At 38.6% G+C, this 15,277-nt stretch overlaps 1 protein-coding gene across 3 annotated transcripts in view; it reads right to left on the reverse strand.

Annotated features, from left to right (window-relative positions):
• The window catches only part of LOC128700650 (protein tramtrack, beta isoform), a 598,972-nt gene extending 584,178 nt beyond the window's left edge, over positions 1 to 14,794 (reverse strand). The window contains exon 1 of one of the 3 annotated variants that reach the window (XM_070097005.1): positions 14,643 to 14,794. In XM_070097005.1, coding sequence (XP_069953106.1) covers positions 14,643 to 14,661 — 19 coding nt within the window. In that variant the 5' untranslated portion in view covers positions 14,662 to 14,794. Of the gene's footprint in view, positions 1 to 13,882; positions 14,156 to 14,229; positions 14,382 to 14,642 lie in introns of those variants that run through there. The other 2 variants (XM_070097010.1, XM_070097009.1) reach the window with 2 other exon arrangements.
• Positions 14,795 to 15,277: the final 483 nt, after the last annotated feature.

Consider the following 15,277-nt stretch of genomic DNA (forward strand, 5'->3'; position numbering starts at 1 on the left):
CTGGAGAGACTGTTCACAGAACATTGTATAGACTTAGTGATTTTCGATGTTGTACTGTGGTTGTGTGTCGCTTAAGACACTCTGAGCAACTCAGGTCCTGAGCTGTAGCTTCTGACCTAACTTGTATTGGTATCTGTGTACTGTCACAGTTGGGTATTTTCTTATGCCGAACTTAGATTCAGTAGTATGGGAGTTTTGTGACTTTTGTGGAGGATCTGTTGATGGCCCCTACTAGCTGTCGTTATATTATCTCCTTGATCCTGATTCTGTGTTGCAGTTGCTTGTTATATTGCTATTCGGCTTAGCATTCTTTTTATTGTTCAAGCAGACTGTTCTGATTGCCAGTTGGTCAAGAATTTAGTTTATTTGAGGACTTTGTCAGTCACTTGTTAAGTCTAGTCTAGTCGTGAGACAGCGAACTACTTAGAGCACTTACACACCTACACACAAACTTATTTGTATATTGTATTATTAAATGTTAAAGTACCAGACGGTACTTAAGAATTATAAATGTGATATGTGCTATCAGCACAATAATACTGTACACGAGAGAAGTGATTATTCTTATTTTGTTGATATTGATTTAATTTAATTTGATATATGCCTAGACAACTTAATTATTAATAAATTTATTAAATTTTAATTTCTCTAGTTAGTAGCCTACCAGTTGTAATCCTGAAGCACTAATAATTCTTATTGAATTCTAATGGATAATTGGACAAGGATACTGACTAATTGTTACGAAAACCCAGTAACAGGCTGGATGCTAGAAGGGCAGTCCTTTCTAGTATTCACTGGAGATCTCTAAGCTTTTAGAATTGCGTTTTTTGTAACATTTATTGAGTGCAACTGCAAAATAAGCCACCATGGGCCCAAAGAAAGTTCCTAGTGCCAGCCCATTGGTAAAGAAAGTGAGAAACACGACAGAATTCAAGAACATAAGAACATAAGAACATAAGAAAGGAGGAACACTGCAGGAGGCCTGCTGGCCCATACTAGGCAGGTCCTTTACAATTCATCCCACTAACAAAACATTAACCCAACCCAATTTTCAATGCTACCCAAGAAATAAGCTCTGATGTGAAAGTCCCACTCAAATCCAACCCTTCCCACTCATGTACTTATCCAACCTAGATTTGAAACTACCCAAAGTCCTAGCCTCAATAACCCAACTAGGTAGACTGTTCCACTCATCAACTACCCTATTTCCAAACCAATACTTTCCTATGTCCTTTCTAAATCTAAACTTATCTAATTTAAATCCATTACTGCGGGTTCTCTCTTGGAGAGACATCCTCAAGACCTTATTAATATCCCCTTTATTAATACCTATCTTCCACTTATACACTTCGATCAGGTCTCCCCTCATTCTTCGTCTAACAAGTGAATGTAACTTAAGAGTCTTCAATCTTTCTTCATAAGGAAGATTTCTGATGCTATGTATTAATTTAGTCATCCTACGCTGAATGTTTTCTAACGAATTTATGTCCATTTTGTAATACGGAGACCAGAACTGAGCTGCATAATCAAGGTGAGGCCTTACTAATGATGTATAAAGCTGCAGTATGACCTCTGGACTTCTGTTGCTTACACTTCTTGATATAAATCCCAGTAATCTATTTGCCTTATTACGTACGCTTAGGCATTGCTGTCTTGGTTTAAGGTTGCTGCTCACCATAACCCCCAAGTCCTTTTCGCAATCTGTATGGCTAAGTTCTACATCATTTAATTTATAAGTACTAGGGTTATGGGCACTCCCAAGCTTCAGAACCTTGCACTTATCTACATTGAACTGCATCTGCCACTTTTCTGACCAAGAATAGAGTTTGTTTAAGTCCTCCTGAAGTTCCCTAACATCTACGTTTGAATCAATTATCCTACCTATCTTTGTGTCATCGGCGAATTTGCTCATATCACTAGTAATTCCCTCATCAAGATCATTGATATATATTATAAACAACAACGGGCCCAAGACTGATCCCTGTGGAACGCCACTTGTTACAGATCCCCACTCGGATTTAACCCCATTTATGGACACTCTCTGCTTCCTGTCAGTGAGCCATGACTCGATCCACGAGAGCACTTTTCCCCCAATGCCATGGGCTGCCACTTTCTTTAACAGTCTATGGTGCGGAACTCTATCAAAAGCCTTACTAAAATCTAAGTAAATAATATCAAATTCTTTATTGTGGTCAACAGCCTCAAAAGCTTTACTGAAGAAAGTTAATAAATTAGTTAGACAAGACCGGCCTCTTGTGAATCCATGCTGAGTATCATTAATCAAGCTATGCTTATCGAGATGGCTTCTTATAATCTCAGCTATAATTGACTCTAGTAATTTGCCTACAATTGAGGTCAGGCTTATTGGGCGGTAATTTGACGGTAACGACTTGTCCCCTGTTTTAAAAATAGGAGTTACATTAGCCATCTTCCACATATCAGACACTACACCTGTTTGAAGAGATAAATTAAAAATATTAGTTAATGGTTCACAGAGTTCCATTTTGCATTCCTTAAGAACCCTTGAAAAAACCTCATCAGGACCCGGCGACTTATTTTGCTTCAGTCTGTCTATCTGCCTCACAACCATCTCACTAGTGACTGTGATGTTACATAATTTATCTTCTTCTAGCCCACTGTAAAAATTAATTACTGGAATATTGTTAGTGTCTTCCTGTGTAAAAACTGAGAGAAAATAATTATTTAAAATCAAGCACATTTCATTCTCATTGTCAGTAAGGTGCCCATAGTTATTTTTAAGGGGACCTATCTTATCTCTAACTTTTGTTCTATAGACCTGGAAAAAACTTTTTGGGTTAGTTTTAGAATCCCTAGCAACTTTAATTTCATAGTCCCTTTTAGCTTTTCTTATCCCCTTTTTAATGTCCCTCTTAATGTCAATATACTGATTCATAAGATGACCCTCACCTCTTTTGATACGCCTATAAATTCCTTTCTTATGCCCTAGTAGATATTTGAGCCTATTATTCATCCATTTTGGGTCATTTCTATTTGATCTAATTTCTTTATATGGGATAAACGCTCTTTGAGCAGCATGTATAGTGTTCAGAAAACTGTCATATTGATAGCTCTCTTCGTTACCCCAGTCAACAGATGATAAGTGTTCTTTAAGCCCATCGTAATCTGCTAAGCGAAAATCTGGGACTGTTACTGAGTTATCGCTACTATCGTACTTCCATTCAATGCTAAATGTAATTGATTTGTGGTCGCTAGCACCCAGTTCCTCTGAAATTTCTAAATTATTAACAAGGGATTCATTGTTTGCCATAACTAAGTCAAGCAGGTTATTTCCCCTTGTAGGTTCTGTCACAAACTGCTTCAAAAAACAATCCTGAAATACTTCTAAGAAGTCGTACGATTCTAAATTCCCAGTCAAGAAATTCCAATCAACATGACTAAAGTTAAAGTCTCCTAGAATTACTACATTATCGTGCCTTGTGGCCTTAACAATTTCCTCCCATAGTAGTTTCCCTTGGTCCCTATCTAAGTTAGGGGGACGGTATATCACTCCTAAAATCAGTTTTTCATGCCCCTCTGAAAATTCTATCCAAACAGACTCTGTATGTGTTACTTCAGACTTAATACCCGTTTTTATGCAACAGTTCAAGCGATCTCGGACGTACAATGCCACCCCACCCCCCCTCCCAATACTTCTATCTTCTTGGAACAATTTAAAACCCTGAATATGACATTCCGCAGGCATGTCCCGACTTTTTGAATTAAACCACGTCTCAGTTAAGGCAAATACATCAATGTTACCTACACTAGCAACTAATCTCAACTCGTCCATCTAATTCCTAGCACTACGGCAATTAGCATAATAAACATTGAAAGACTCTCCTTTCTCTTTACCCTTCCTGCTCATTTCTATTTTTCTACTAAACCTATTACCGTCTTTATCACCCAAGGTCCCTGGCTTTTCAATATCTATCTCGTTCTTATTATTACTAGTTCCCCTAGAACTCGTAATATTACTACACTGGGACTTCACTGTTTTCCTGCCAAAACCCATACCACTAACTATTCCTAGTTTAAAGTCCTAACTGCTCCCTCCACTGCAGTTGCCAGTGCTCCCACCCCACACCTAGATAAGTGAACCCCATCCCTAGCATACATGTCATTTCTGCCATAGAAGAGGTCCCAGTTGTCAATGAATGTTATCGCATTTTCCTTACAGTATTTGTCCAGCCAGCAATTGACACCAATTGCCCTGGACAACCATTCACTTCCAACTCCCCTCCTTGGCAAAATACCACATATGAGAGGGTTCCCACCCTTACTTCTAATTATTTCTATTGCTGACCTATACCTGCTAATCAGGTCCTCACTCCTACGTCTGCCAACATCGTTGCCTCCAGCACTGAGACAGATAATAGGATTGCTCCCATTACCTCTCATGATGTCATCCAGACGGCTAACAATATCCTCCATCCCAGCCCCAGGAAAGCAAACTCTCTGTCTCCTACTCCTGTCCTTCAAGCAGAACGCCCTATCCATATACCTAACTTGGCTATCCCCAACAACAACAATATTCTTACCTTCCTTAATGTCTTTCGTCGTGTCGTTCCCAGTAGTCAACTCACATTCGTCGGGTAGCACTGAGAATGTATTGGATGTTTCCACAACAGTTTCCACGGCAGTCTCTTTCTTCTTCATCGTTTCTACCTTTCCATTCGTCTTCTTGATCGTCAACTTCTTTCCCTGCTGTCCAGCCACTGACCAGTTTCCCTTCTTGACCTGAAGACTCAAAACAGGAGGACTACTACAATCTTCTTGTTCTCCTCGGTCAATCGCCGAATTTCCAAATTCGCCAACCTCAATTCTTCCTTAAGCTGTTGGTAAAGTTGCTCGATGGAGGGCATCTTGCTTCAATTCTAGAGAGCGCGCAAACAGGTCTTCACAGAGCCAAGTACACGTCAACACTGCGCAAATGCCAACTCAATCAGGAGCTACTGCGCAGCACGTCCGCACGGCCCAATAGCGATGCGAACACATACGGAAGAAAGAAATTGTAGTAAAGTACGAGAGTGGTGCACGTGTCCTGGAATTTGCCAGGATGTATGGGAAATCCAAATCAACAATCACTCCCATCCTGCCAAAGAAAGTAGAAATCAAGGAAGCTAATGTTGCAAAAGGGGTAAATATGCTAACGAAACAAAGATCACAAATAATTGAAGATGTGGAGGAGTTATTGTTGGTGTGGATCAACGAAAAAGAATTAGTGGGAGATATTGTTGTGGAGTTGATCATTTGTGAAAAGGCAAGGCAGTTGCATGAGGATCTTGTAAAGAAAATGTATGGAACAAGTGCTGCTGTCAGTGAATTTAAGGCCAGCAAAGGCTGGTTTGAGAGATTTAAGATGCGTAGTGGCATACAGGGCCAGATTAAGAAGTCTCCGGGCCCTAGGCTCTTCAGATTGGCGGGGCCCCTTTGAGTTACGGGTAAGCGAAGCGACCCCTTCCAGCTTGGGGGGGGGGGGAGGTCGGCGTGAGCCTGTTTAAGGTCTAATTAAATACATTCTGGCTATTTAGATTAAATTTAATAGGGAAAGTACATCAAGACAACCAAAACCATTTACCAACAGCCATTATAACTATCTTGTGAAATCATGCATTTTAAAGAGAATAAACTCAAGACAGCATAGTATTACTAGATTAGGCTATTAAAGTAGTGACATCATGTACCTATTATATTCAGCATAACCACTACAGCACTATTATTCCCTTTATAAATCACTGACCATTATTGTTATCATTGCATCATGCGTAAGACTATCAAATCATATAAACTCAAGAAAGTAAAGAATTGCTTATATTCACAGGCACTTTTTAAATAAACTTTTTTCTGGATTTCATATTGGCAAAATCATCAATTATATTCTGAAAATCAATATTTCTTGCTAGATCAGACTCAATGGTCAACAAGGCTAGGTTACACAATTTGTCTTGGCTCATTGTTGAACGGAGCTGGTTTTTCACTCTTTTCAAAACAGAAAATGAACGTTCTCCTTCACAGGACCGCGGGGCCCCCAAATGCGTGGGGCCCTAGGCAAATTCCTAGTTTGCCTATGCGGTAATCCGGCCCTGGTAGCATACACAGTGTTGTAAGGCTTGGTGAAGCTGAAAGCTTGGACAAATGTGCGGCTGAAGAATTCATGCATGAATTCAAGGAGTACGTAGAGGCTGAAGGATTCCTCCCCCAACAAGTGTTCAATTGTGAAGAAACGGGCTTCTTTTGGAAGAAAATGCCAAAGATGACCTACATCATGCAGGAGGAAAAGGCACTACCAGGACACAAGCCTATGAAGGATACGCTTACTGTTTTGCTCCAAGGTAACACTAGTGGGGATTTCAAAGTGAAAGGTATTACTGGTGTATCACTCCAAAAATCCCAGAGCGTTCAAGAAAAACAATGTTGTTGTGAGTAAATTGTGTGTGATGTGGAAAGCTAATAATAAGGCATGGGTCACAAGGCCAATTTTCATTGACTGGGTCTATGAAGTGTTTGGCCCAAGTGTGCCTCCTGGTACTGGACAATGTTCCTGCTCATCCTCCAAACTTGGCAGACCAACTGTCTGTGGAGTTTAGTTTTATAACAGTGAAGTTCATGCCTCCTAACACCACTCCTCTCATCCAGCCCATGGACCAGCAGGTCATTTCTAACTTCAAAAAACTCTACATGAAAGCAATGTTTCAAAGGTGCTTTGAAGTGACCTCGGACACTGACTTGACCCTAAGAGAGTTCTAGAGGAATCACTTCAATATCCTCAACTGCATAAGCCTTATAGATAAGGCTTGGCAGGGAGTGACTTCCAGGGCTTTGAACTCTGCTTGGAGAAAATTGTGGCCAGAATGTGTCCAAGAGAAAGATTTTGAAGGGCTTGAGGCTGATGCTGACCCTGACCCAGTTGACCCTCTTTCTGTTGTGGAATCTATCGTGGCTTTGGGGAAGTCCATGGGGTTGGATGTGAGTGGCCAGGATGTGTAAGAGTTGGTGGAGGACCACAGAGAAGAGCTAACCACTGAAGAGCTGCAAGACCTTCATCTGCAACAGCAACAGACCACAGCTGAAGAAATTGCTTCAGAGGAGGAGGAAGAGAGAGAAGAGAATGTGCCTTCTTCAGTGATTAAGGACATGAGTGCAAAGTGGAGTGAGTTGCAAAGTTTTGTGGAGAAATATCACCCTGACCAAGCTCAAACAAGCCATATCTGCAACATGTTCAGTGACAAAACCTTGTCCCACTTCAGGCAAATCTTAAAGAGGTGCCAGAAACAGAGCTCTCTGGACAGTTATTTTGTGCGACAGGGGTACAATGACTCTCAAGCTGGTCCTAGTGCAGTAAAAGACAAAGAAGGAAAGTAACCCCAGAGAGGGCTTTGATACCTGAAGTCCTTATGGAAGGGGATTCCCCTTCCAAACAATAAACTCTCCTCCCTCTCCCCTCCTCACCTTCTTCCATATGCCAACAAGAGTCTTCAATAAAGGTATGTAATGTTCATTTATTAGTAAAATTAGTGCTTTATATTTCTTTCTCACTGTTTTGTGCATGTAAAACTATAGTTAATCTTTAAAAAACATATTTTTTGTTAATATTTTTGGGTGTCTGGAATGAATTAATTGTGTTTACATCAATTCTTGTGGGAAATATTATTTCGATTTTCAGCCTTTTCGGATTTAGGCTGACCTTCTGAAATGGATTACAACCAATAACCAAGGGTCCATTGTATCTTCAATACAGGTATATCACTAATCTGGTTAATATTGGCATTCATAAGAAATAAAAATCAATAAAGAAAGTCACTGAACCAGAAAAATGTTAGATAATGGAGTCTGTTACTGGTTGCCCTTTAGTGAAAAAAAAATTTCACAATCAAAATCAGCAACTACAGAAACCTGCAAATTTGTAGGAAAAGGGGCTATCCTTCCACAGGAAAACTGACAAAAATAAAATATTTCTGCCACTTAAGAGGCCTACTTCAGGCCACTCCCAATCTGAAACTGAATAAAATCATCTCTTATTTCATTAGAATGTCTTCTGGTCTATCAAATGGCAACATGAAACATAAAACCATGAAAACCACCCTAGAAGCACCTCAAAATCACCATTTTAACCCAAACACAAGGTCAGAGGTTAGCTGTTCCCACTATGTAGGAGGACTTTTTTTTTTTATTAAACTGCACATCTATCCCACAGACCCATTCTCTCATGTCTAGGCTAAAATTTACTGCTTGCAGCATATTTCAGGGCACTATGATTAAGACATATACACACATATACACCAATACCCTCTATAACATATACCTATGTAGCAAACAGTATAAAGGTTCAAGGTTCCCTTTTGAGGATACTTAATAAGCCAAAAAAGTTCTCTATTTGGTTGGAGGTTTACAACTTGTCCATAAAAGCTCTCCAACTGGTTTATATAATGACTGCATAATTTTCATCCTTCTCTGAATGGAACAATTTAATGTGAAAATCAAATTTATAACGAAAAGCAGTTTCTTAAAAACAAACACTAAATGGGTATCAAAAACTCTCTATTACACACCTTAACTTCTAGCCTAATCATCTTTTGAATTCAACAGAAAAGAATACTGTAAATGAAACCTTCAACACTGATAAATTTAGCTAATACATCCTCACAATATACAGTAGAGCCCCCATATCCATGGATTCTGTTTCAATTATCCACAGTTTACTATGGGCCAAAAATAAGCCTTTATTTTGCTTAATAATGACCACAAAGCACAAAAGTAGTAATGACAGCAGTTCTTCAAAGCCTAAGAGAAGCTGTGAAGAGCTTCCCATCACTGAAAAAGTGATAATTCTCCACTTATTGTGCATAATTTATCAATTAAACTTGATAGTAAGTATGCATGTGAATGAAAAATGACTTGCATATAGTGTTCACTACTATCCGTGGTTCTGATATCTGCGGAAGATCCTTGGAACGTATTCCCCATGGATACTGGGGTTCTACTATAAGTAGAGTTTGATACTATCCACAGTTTCAGGTACAGTAGGTCTTGGAACATATCCCCCATGGACTACTGTATAAACGATTTACATGATTACAATTACCACTGCCAGATGTTACCCTCCATCTAAAGTAATTTTATTATTGGCAGTTAACTATGCTCTATAGATTTAGGTTAACTGAGGTTTAAGTAACCTAAAACCAATACATGCAGCAATGTATTCAACCTTGGTTTTGGATTAGATTTTTTAGAAAATGAATGGTGTATTTGGAAGATACATTGCTACTGCAGCTGTTTTTGATGTCAAGAGTCCTCTCCCAATAAAACTAATCATAACATGCCAGCCTGAAAGTGCCCCTGTATTACAAGACATACGCAAAACTCTAATTTTTTTTTATTTTAGATTGCCAGAGCAACGTGACATAATTACTGACAGCTGCTATTTTAGTGGCATAAATGAAACTGCCTAAATTAATGACCTAAATACAATATGCACTTCAAAAAACATAAATAAAAGTGCCTAAATATATCTGAAGTTACTGCAATGAAGTTATGCTCAAGCATGAACAATGAAAAACTGGCTACTTTAATTTGCTTAAAAATACTGTACCAGGAAATATTTATTTCTCTCAATATGTATTTAATTTTAATACTGTACCTAAAAATGGTAATTTCTCTGTTCATGATAATCCTTAGTCTAAATGTTAAATAAGTATCATACACAAATACAGTTTAGCTAGGAAGCTCTTGAATGACGATGATGGCAAAGGCCTAAAGATTGAAATAAGGTAGTTTTTTAACTCATCATTACAAATGTTTTACATATAAAAAGAATCCACTGTTGCACCTTATACACACAGTATGGATACAGTACAGTGGGAAATTAATGTACAGGAGGGCCCCACTTATACAGCAGGTTAGGTTCGAGGCTACTGCTGTAAAGTAAAAATTGCTGTAAAGTGAAACATAGCCTTTCTTCACTTTCAAATGTATATAAAAGCCTGATAACATGTTTACACTATCATATTGAGTAACAGAGCTAGGCCTAAAAAAATGCATATATAGGACACGCATTACTTATCTTAAAATATTTTCGTCTTTAGCATATAGTGAGTGGTGAATATATTTATTGTAGGAAGTCTGAATAAATGAAGAATGGGTATAACTGCAAACCACTGCATTAGAGAAATGCTGCAAAGTGGGGCCCATCTGTATAATGTTTGCACTGAATTTATCAAATTTGACACCCATCTAATGTATTTTAAGAATGAAAGTGTCAATGTCATATGGAAATAAGTCACTTTGTCTGACTTTTTTTGGGCTATCCTAGGTAATTTATACAAAGCCCACTTTGCCTGTTACTTTGTGGTCCAGCACAACAACATGGATGAATGAGGTCCTGTTTGGTGAGGGCTTCAAACATTTTATTCCTTCAGTCAAGATGTACCTGTACAAAAAAAACTTTCATCTATGGTTTTTCCCAACATCTGATAATTCTTGTAGCTGTCCTGAAGTCTTACAGTCCCTGAACCCAAATGGGAATGATGTGTATTTACCACCTAACACAGCATCTCTAATATAATCACTGGATTGAGTAGTAATTTAAATATTTAAGTGCCCCTACACATGCAAAGTGGTGTAGAAACTCCTTTGCAGCAATACATACATGATAACACAAATAATGTTGTGCCAGGATTCTGGCAAAATTTCAACATTGCAGATGCAATACCCAACAATAACTTGCATGGCATCAACTGCCACAATCAGCAACAAATGCAAGCAGGAGTAAATTATGGCAAATAATAAGAGAGGTATTTCCTAAGAGAGAGTTAGATCCAGGAAATGTTGTTCTGGCAAGGAGAGTACCAGATAAAGGCTCTGAAGATATGAAGCCAGGAGACATGAATGAACACTTAGAAATGATGACAAAGAATAAACTGCTGAGGAACTCAATTCTTAGACAGAAAGGCAGCAGATAACAGAAGAGGATAAGGAGAAGAACCTGAACCTAAACAGTTAACACTCCAAGAAGTGTGACACAATTCATACAGTTGATAAAGTTGCATATTTTCTGACTAAACAAGGAAACTGTGAAACAAGTTCTGAACTAAAAAAGGAAGCTGTGAAGCAAGTTCTGAGCTAAGTAATAATACATTATCATCAGCTGTATAAAACAGTGCAGCACAGCTGAGTGCAGTACAGAATACCTGAGGACTCTTAGAAAAAAATAAGACAAAATTTGTTCAGATTTTTAACCTTGAGGGTTAGCCACCCAGGATAACTCAAATAAGTCAGTGCTTCATGGAGGACTGTCTTATTTCCATTTGGGTTCTTCAAGCTTGTCCCCCAGGGTGTGACCCACACCAGTCGACTAACACCCAGGTTTCTACTTACTGCTAGGTGAACAGGGACAGGTGTAAGGAAACGTACATTTCCACCTTTGAAAGACATTGTACAACAGACACTCAGGGTGTGAGGCTAGAGTATTACCAACCAAGCTTCTCTCATAGATAATGGTGGTTGTAGCTAATACTGTCTGCTAGATGTTTGCACAGATATTGTACATGGGCAAATTAACTCTCAACACACTTTGCTTTTCAAAATCAACAAACAATTTGAGGCTAGAAAAAATAGTTTTTAATAAATTTTTTATTTGTATGTAGTTACACTGTTTGACTATATTGGGTTATCCTAGGTTAAACCTACTGTCTAAACCTCACCAAGTCCAAGTAGGGCAACATTAACCCTCTCAAACATTTCTAGATCAATAATCAACATCCACAATCCAAGTTATCAAAAAACTTATTATTTGGGACAAACTTATAAATCTGACTTTTTTTTTTTTTTGGAGGTCTGTGGAAAGCAGCCTGTTTTTCCCATGTTATTTACATTATATTTCACGATTTTGAATATGGCATCAAATTCAAGAATGTTACTCTCGCTATATGTTTTCTTATACACAAACTAACTAATTGTAAATGCAAGCAATCTCACTCTCTTTTAAGTCATCGAATAGTAAAGAAGCATCTCTGACATTTTCCTACTGGCACAGAATTTTCCCCTCATATATATTTAGCAAAAGTATCAGCAAACACTAACCTAACCTAACATAAAATATGCTGCTGGATAACTCAAGGTTATGTTTTAACAAGTAACTGAACCTGCTGCCTAGATAACTTGTTGATGATGGTGATCTAAAAGACTTATACATAAAGTCAATTTAACTATTTCCTGATATAAAATTGCAATACATACTGCAGCACTGGATTTCCAAGAAAAGTACATACAAGGATTTCAAGTCTTAATATACTATTAGATATGACTTTAACGCAATATACTGTATTCAGCTTAAAGTGGATATTATATTATGCCCATTTATTATTGGTGTACTTGTTAGGTGAAATTAAAACCTCCAACTCTTGTTTACTTAGCAGTAAACAGATTCCTAGGAGTTAGTCTACTATAGTGTTGTTTCCCTAGGAAAACTTAAGGACATCCAATGGAAAGAAGCTAAACTATTTGGTTTTTCGGGTTATCCTGGGCTATTAAGCCTCTAGGGTTCAATGTCTTGATAAAGTCTTCTTCATATGGCAGTTTCACACTCATTTTGCCATGATTTATGAGCAATTTATTTGTAAAATGTACTAGAGGAAAGCAGGTACTTCATGGTGCAGTAGTAGCATGATTGGCTCACATCCAAGAGGACCCCAGGTTGAATCCTGGATGAGAAGGGATATACAGGCAAGTCTTCTAAACATACTGCCCCATTACCCAGCAGTAAATAGATACCCTGGAAGTCGACTATTGTGGGTCACATTCTGGGAGGGAATGAAAGAACCTTACATGGGCCACAGTGGAAATAAGCTACAATGACTTGCTTTGTTGGGTTATCATGGCTTACTCACCCTTTGGAATCAAAAACTGAAGTCTTCTTCTGGTGTGGAAACCCACATATTGCACATTCTAACCTAAGACCCTGCAATTCTAACATTATTCAGCTACACAGAAACTACAAGACACAGGTATAAGAATAAACTGTCATTAAAGTTTTGCAATTATACACCATAGAGCAACTTTACCTTTAAAGCACATAACCAAAATGCAAACTTCTCTTAATTTTAGCTCTTCAGATTTAAGCCTGACATATGCAATTCAAATTTAAGTTTCTTGCTGTTTAATCAAAATATTAGATAATTGGGCACAATTATCATGAGGGCATATTATTATTATTATAATCAAGGGGGAAGCACTAAACCCGGAGGATTATACAGCACCTGGGGGGGATGTGGAAGGCATTCAGGCTTAATTTGGGGAACTGGAGCACAGATCCAATTTCCTAAATCAAGAGCCCCTCACCAACATCAAGGAACCTTCCTTGAGGGGCCTGAGGGCATCATGTACTGTCAATAAACTTCATGGATTTAATTCTTTTTTTTTTGGATGGATTGTGAAAATATCCTAGGTTAAGTCATCATAATATGCCACTTGTCATACCTGTAATGACTGCAATATGTAATTATACAGTGCACAGTACCAATTACTAATATGTAGTGAAATAGATCTGTATATGTAATAATACCTAAATCACAAACTGGACTCAGGACTGAACTATAATCCGATGTGCACAGCTTTTCTTAGGCCTAAGCCTAGTTGACAAGGATTTGTGCAAAACATGGTCAATCATATCTGTACAACTATCTGATCTAGTGGTTCTGATAGTAATGAGTAAGCCGGAGAATATGACACTAGTTGCATATGATAAATGTCGGTGTGCAAGGTTGCAAGGATGTACTCACGCGTGAGTGTCCAAGGCCGGGCCAGGCCCTTCATATCTTGCTGTCTTTCCACCATCACAAGCAGTTAAGAACTAACCCTTACTCACCCATCCCATGCAAAACGTTGCAAAATCCCCTGCAAATGGACCCCTCTTTTCAACACGTTCATATTTTTTGTAGGCTGGGGAGGCTGGGCCGCCCTCGCTAGTGTCAACACGGCCACTCAGCGAGCCTCACCTTCTCTCATTCATCATATAAGTGTCATAGCTGGCATTAATAACCCAATTACCCAATGTCATCAACCCATAAGAGCTATAGGTGCCTTAGACAAGTAGGCAGATGATGTGTTAGTTTTAGCGGGGTTGATGGGTCAACCCTGGGGAGGGTGGCTGTGGCGGCGCCACTTGAATGGCAGTATTTTAGTGTGGGCAGCGTGGCCAGTGTGATAACTTACCGGCAGCACCAGCAGCGGGCCACACCACTATGGTGGCCACAGGGCAGCAGTGGTATATGAGCACACCACACCCCACACCTCCCTGGCACCTCCAACACCCCCACCACCTAGTACACACACAAAGATGAGGCCTCTGACGTCATGGGCCTATCATCCTACAGTCTAGACAGTCAACACAAAACCTCTACTACCAACATCATACAAACAACTCGCAAAATTAAAAGCTTTTGCTTGTATGACCCTTATGTATTTTCTATTACTTCTAAAGTTGTAATAATCGTCAAAATGAGGCATAAGGTACATTAAAATCAATATCGGTTGCAATGTTTTGGTTAGGCGCTAACTTGAGGTGGGTTGCAAGAGACGGAACACATCGCAACATACAAACTTAGGGAACATTGCACACTACTTACTCGGTAAAATGTGCAGCATGTGTCTTATTATAAGAGATGTGTAGAGCAGAGTTCACTGCACCTCGTCATTTCCTTAGAGGGCAACACATACACTGCGTATCCCATAAACTAGGATATTGTGTGGCAATTGCAAGCGAGGAGTCTCGCTTCCTCTTGCAACAAAAAAGAACTGAAGAGCAACGAACTGGCGTTCCTACCATTGCTTGTCACGTGATTTTATAGAGATGAATAAAATAACATAAATAAATGCATTATTAATTAATTGCATTAATAAATAAAGTAATTAATATAAGCATAATAAATATATGAACAATTTATCTTTTCTGATTGGTATATCAGTTGAATTTTTCGCGCGCATAATCCCGACCAATCACAATGAAATAAATTACTTATAAAATATAGAGCAAGACTTCTTACCGAAGTCTCGACGTTAAATATATATGCAGAGTCTTATATATATGTTCGAACTTACGTAACTAATATAGCAGAACTAGAAGTGAGCTGAGTTACATCATCACTCATCAGAAACACAGAAACATGCACATGACATAGACACAGTGGCTGTATAATGCCCTTGGAATGCGTTCAGTAGACTCAACACGCAAAAAAATATATCTCATTTAAGATTGCTTAAT

Source organism: Cherax quadricarinatus, chromosome 56 (genome assembly GCF_038502225.1).
Source record: "Cherax quadricarinatus isolate ZL_2023a chromosome 56, ASM3850222v1, whole genome shotgun sequence".
In the NCBI taxonomy this organism is placed as follows: domain Eukaryota; kingdom Metazoa; phylum Arthropoda; class Malacostraca; order Decapoda; family Parastacidae; genus Cherax; species Cherax quadricarinatus.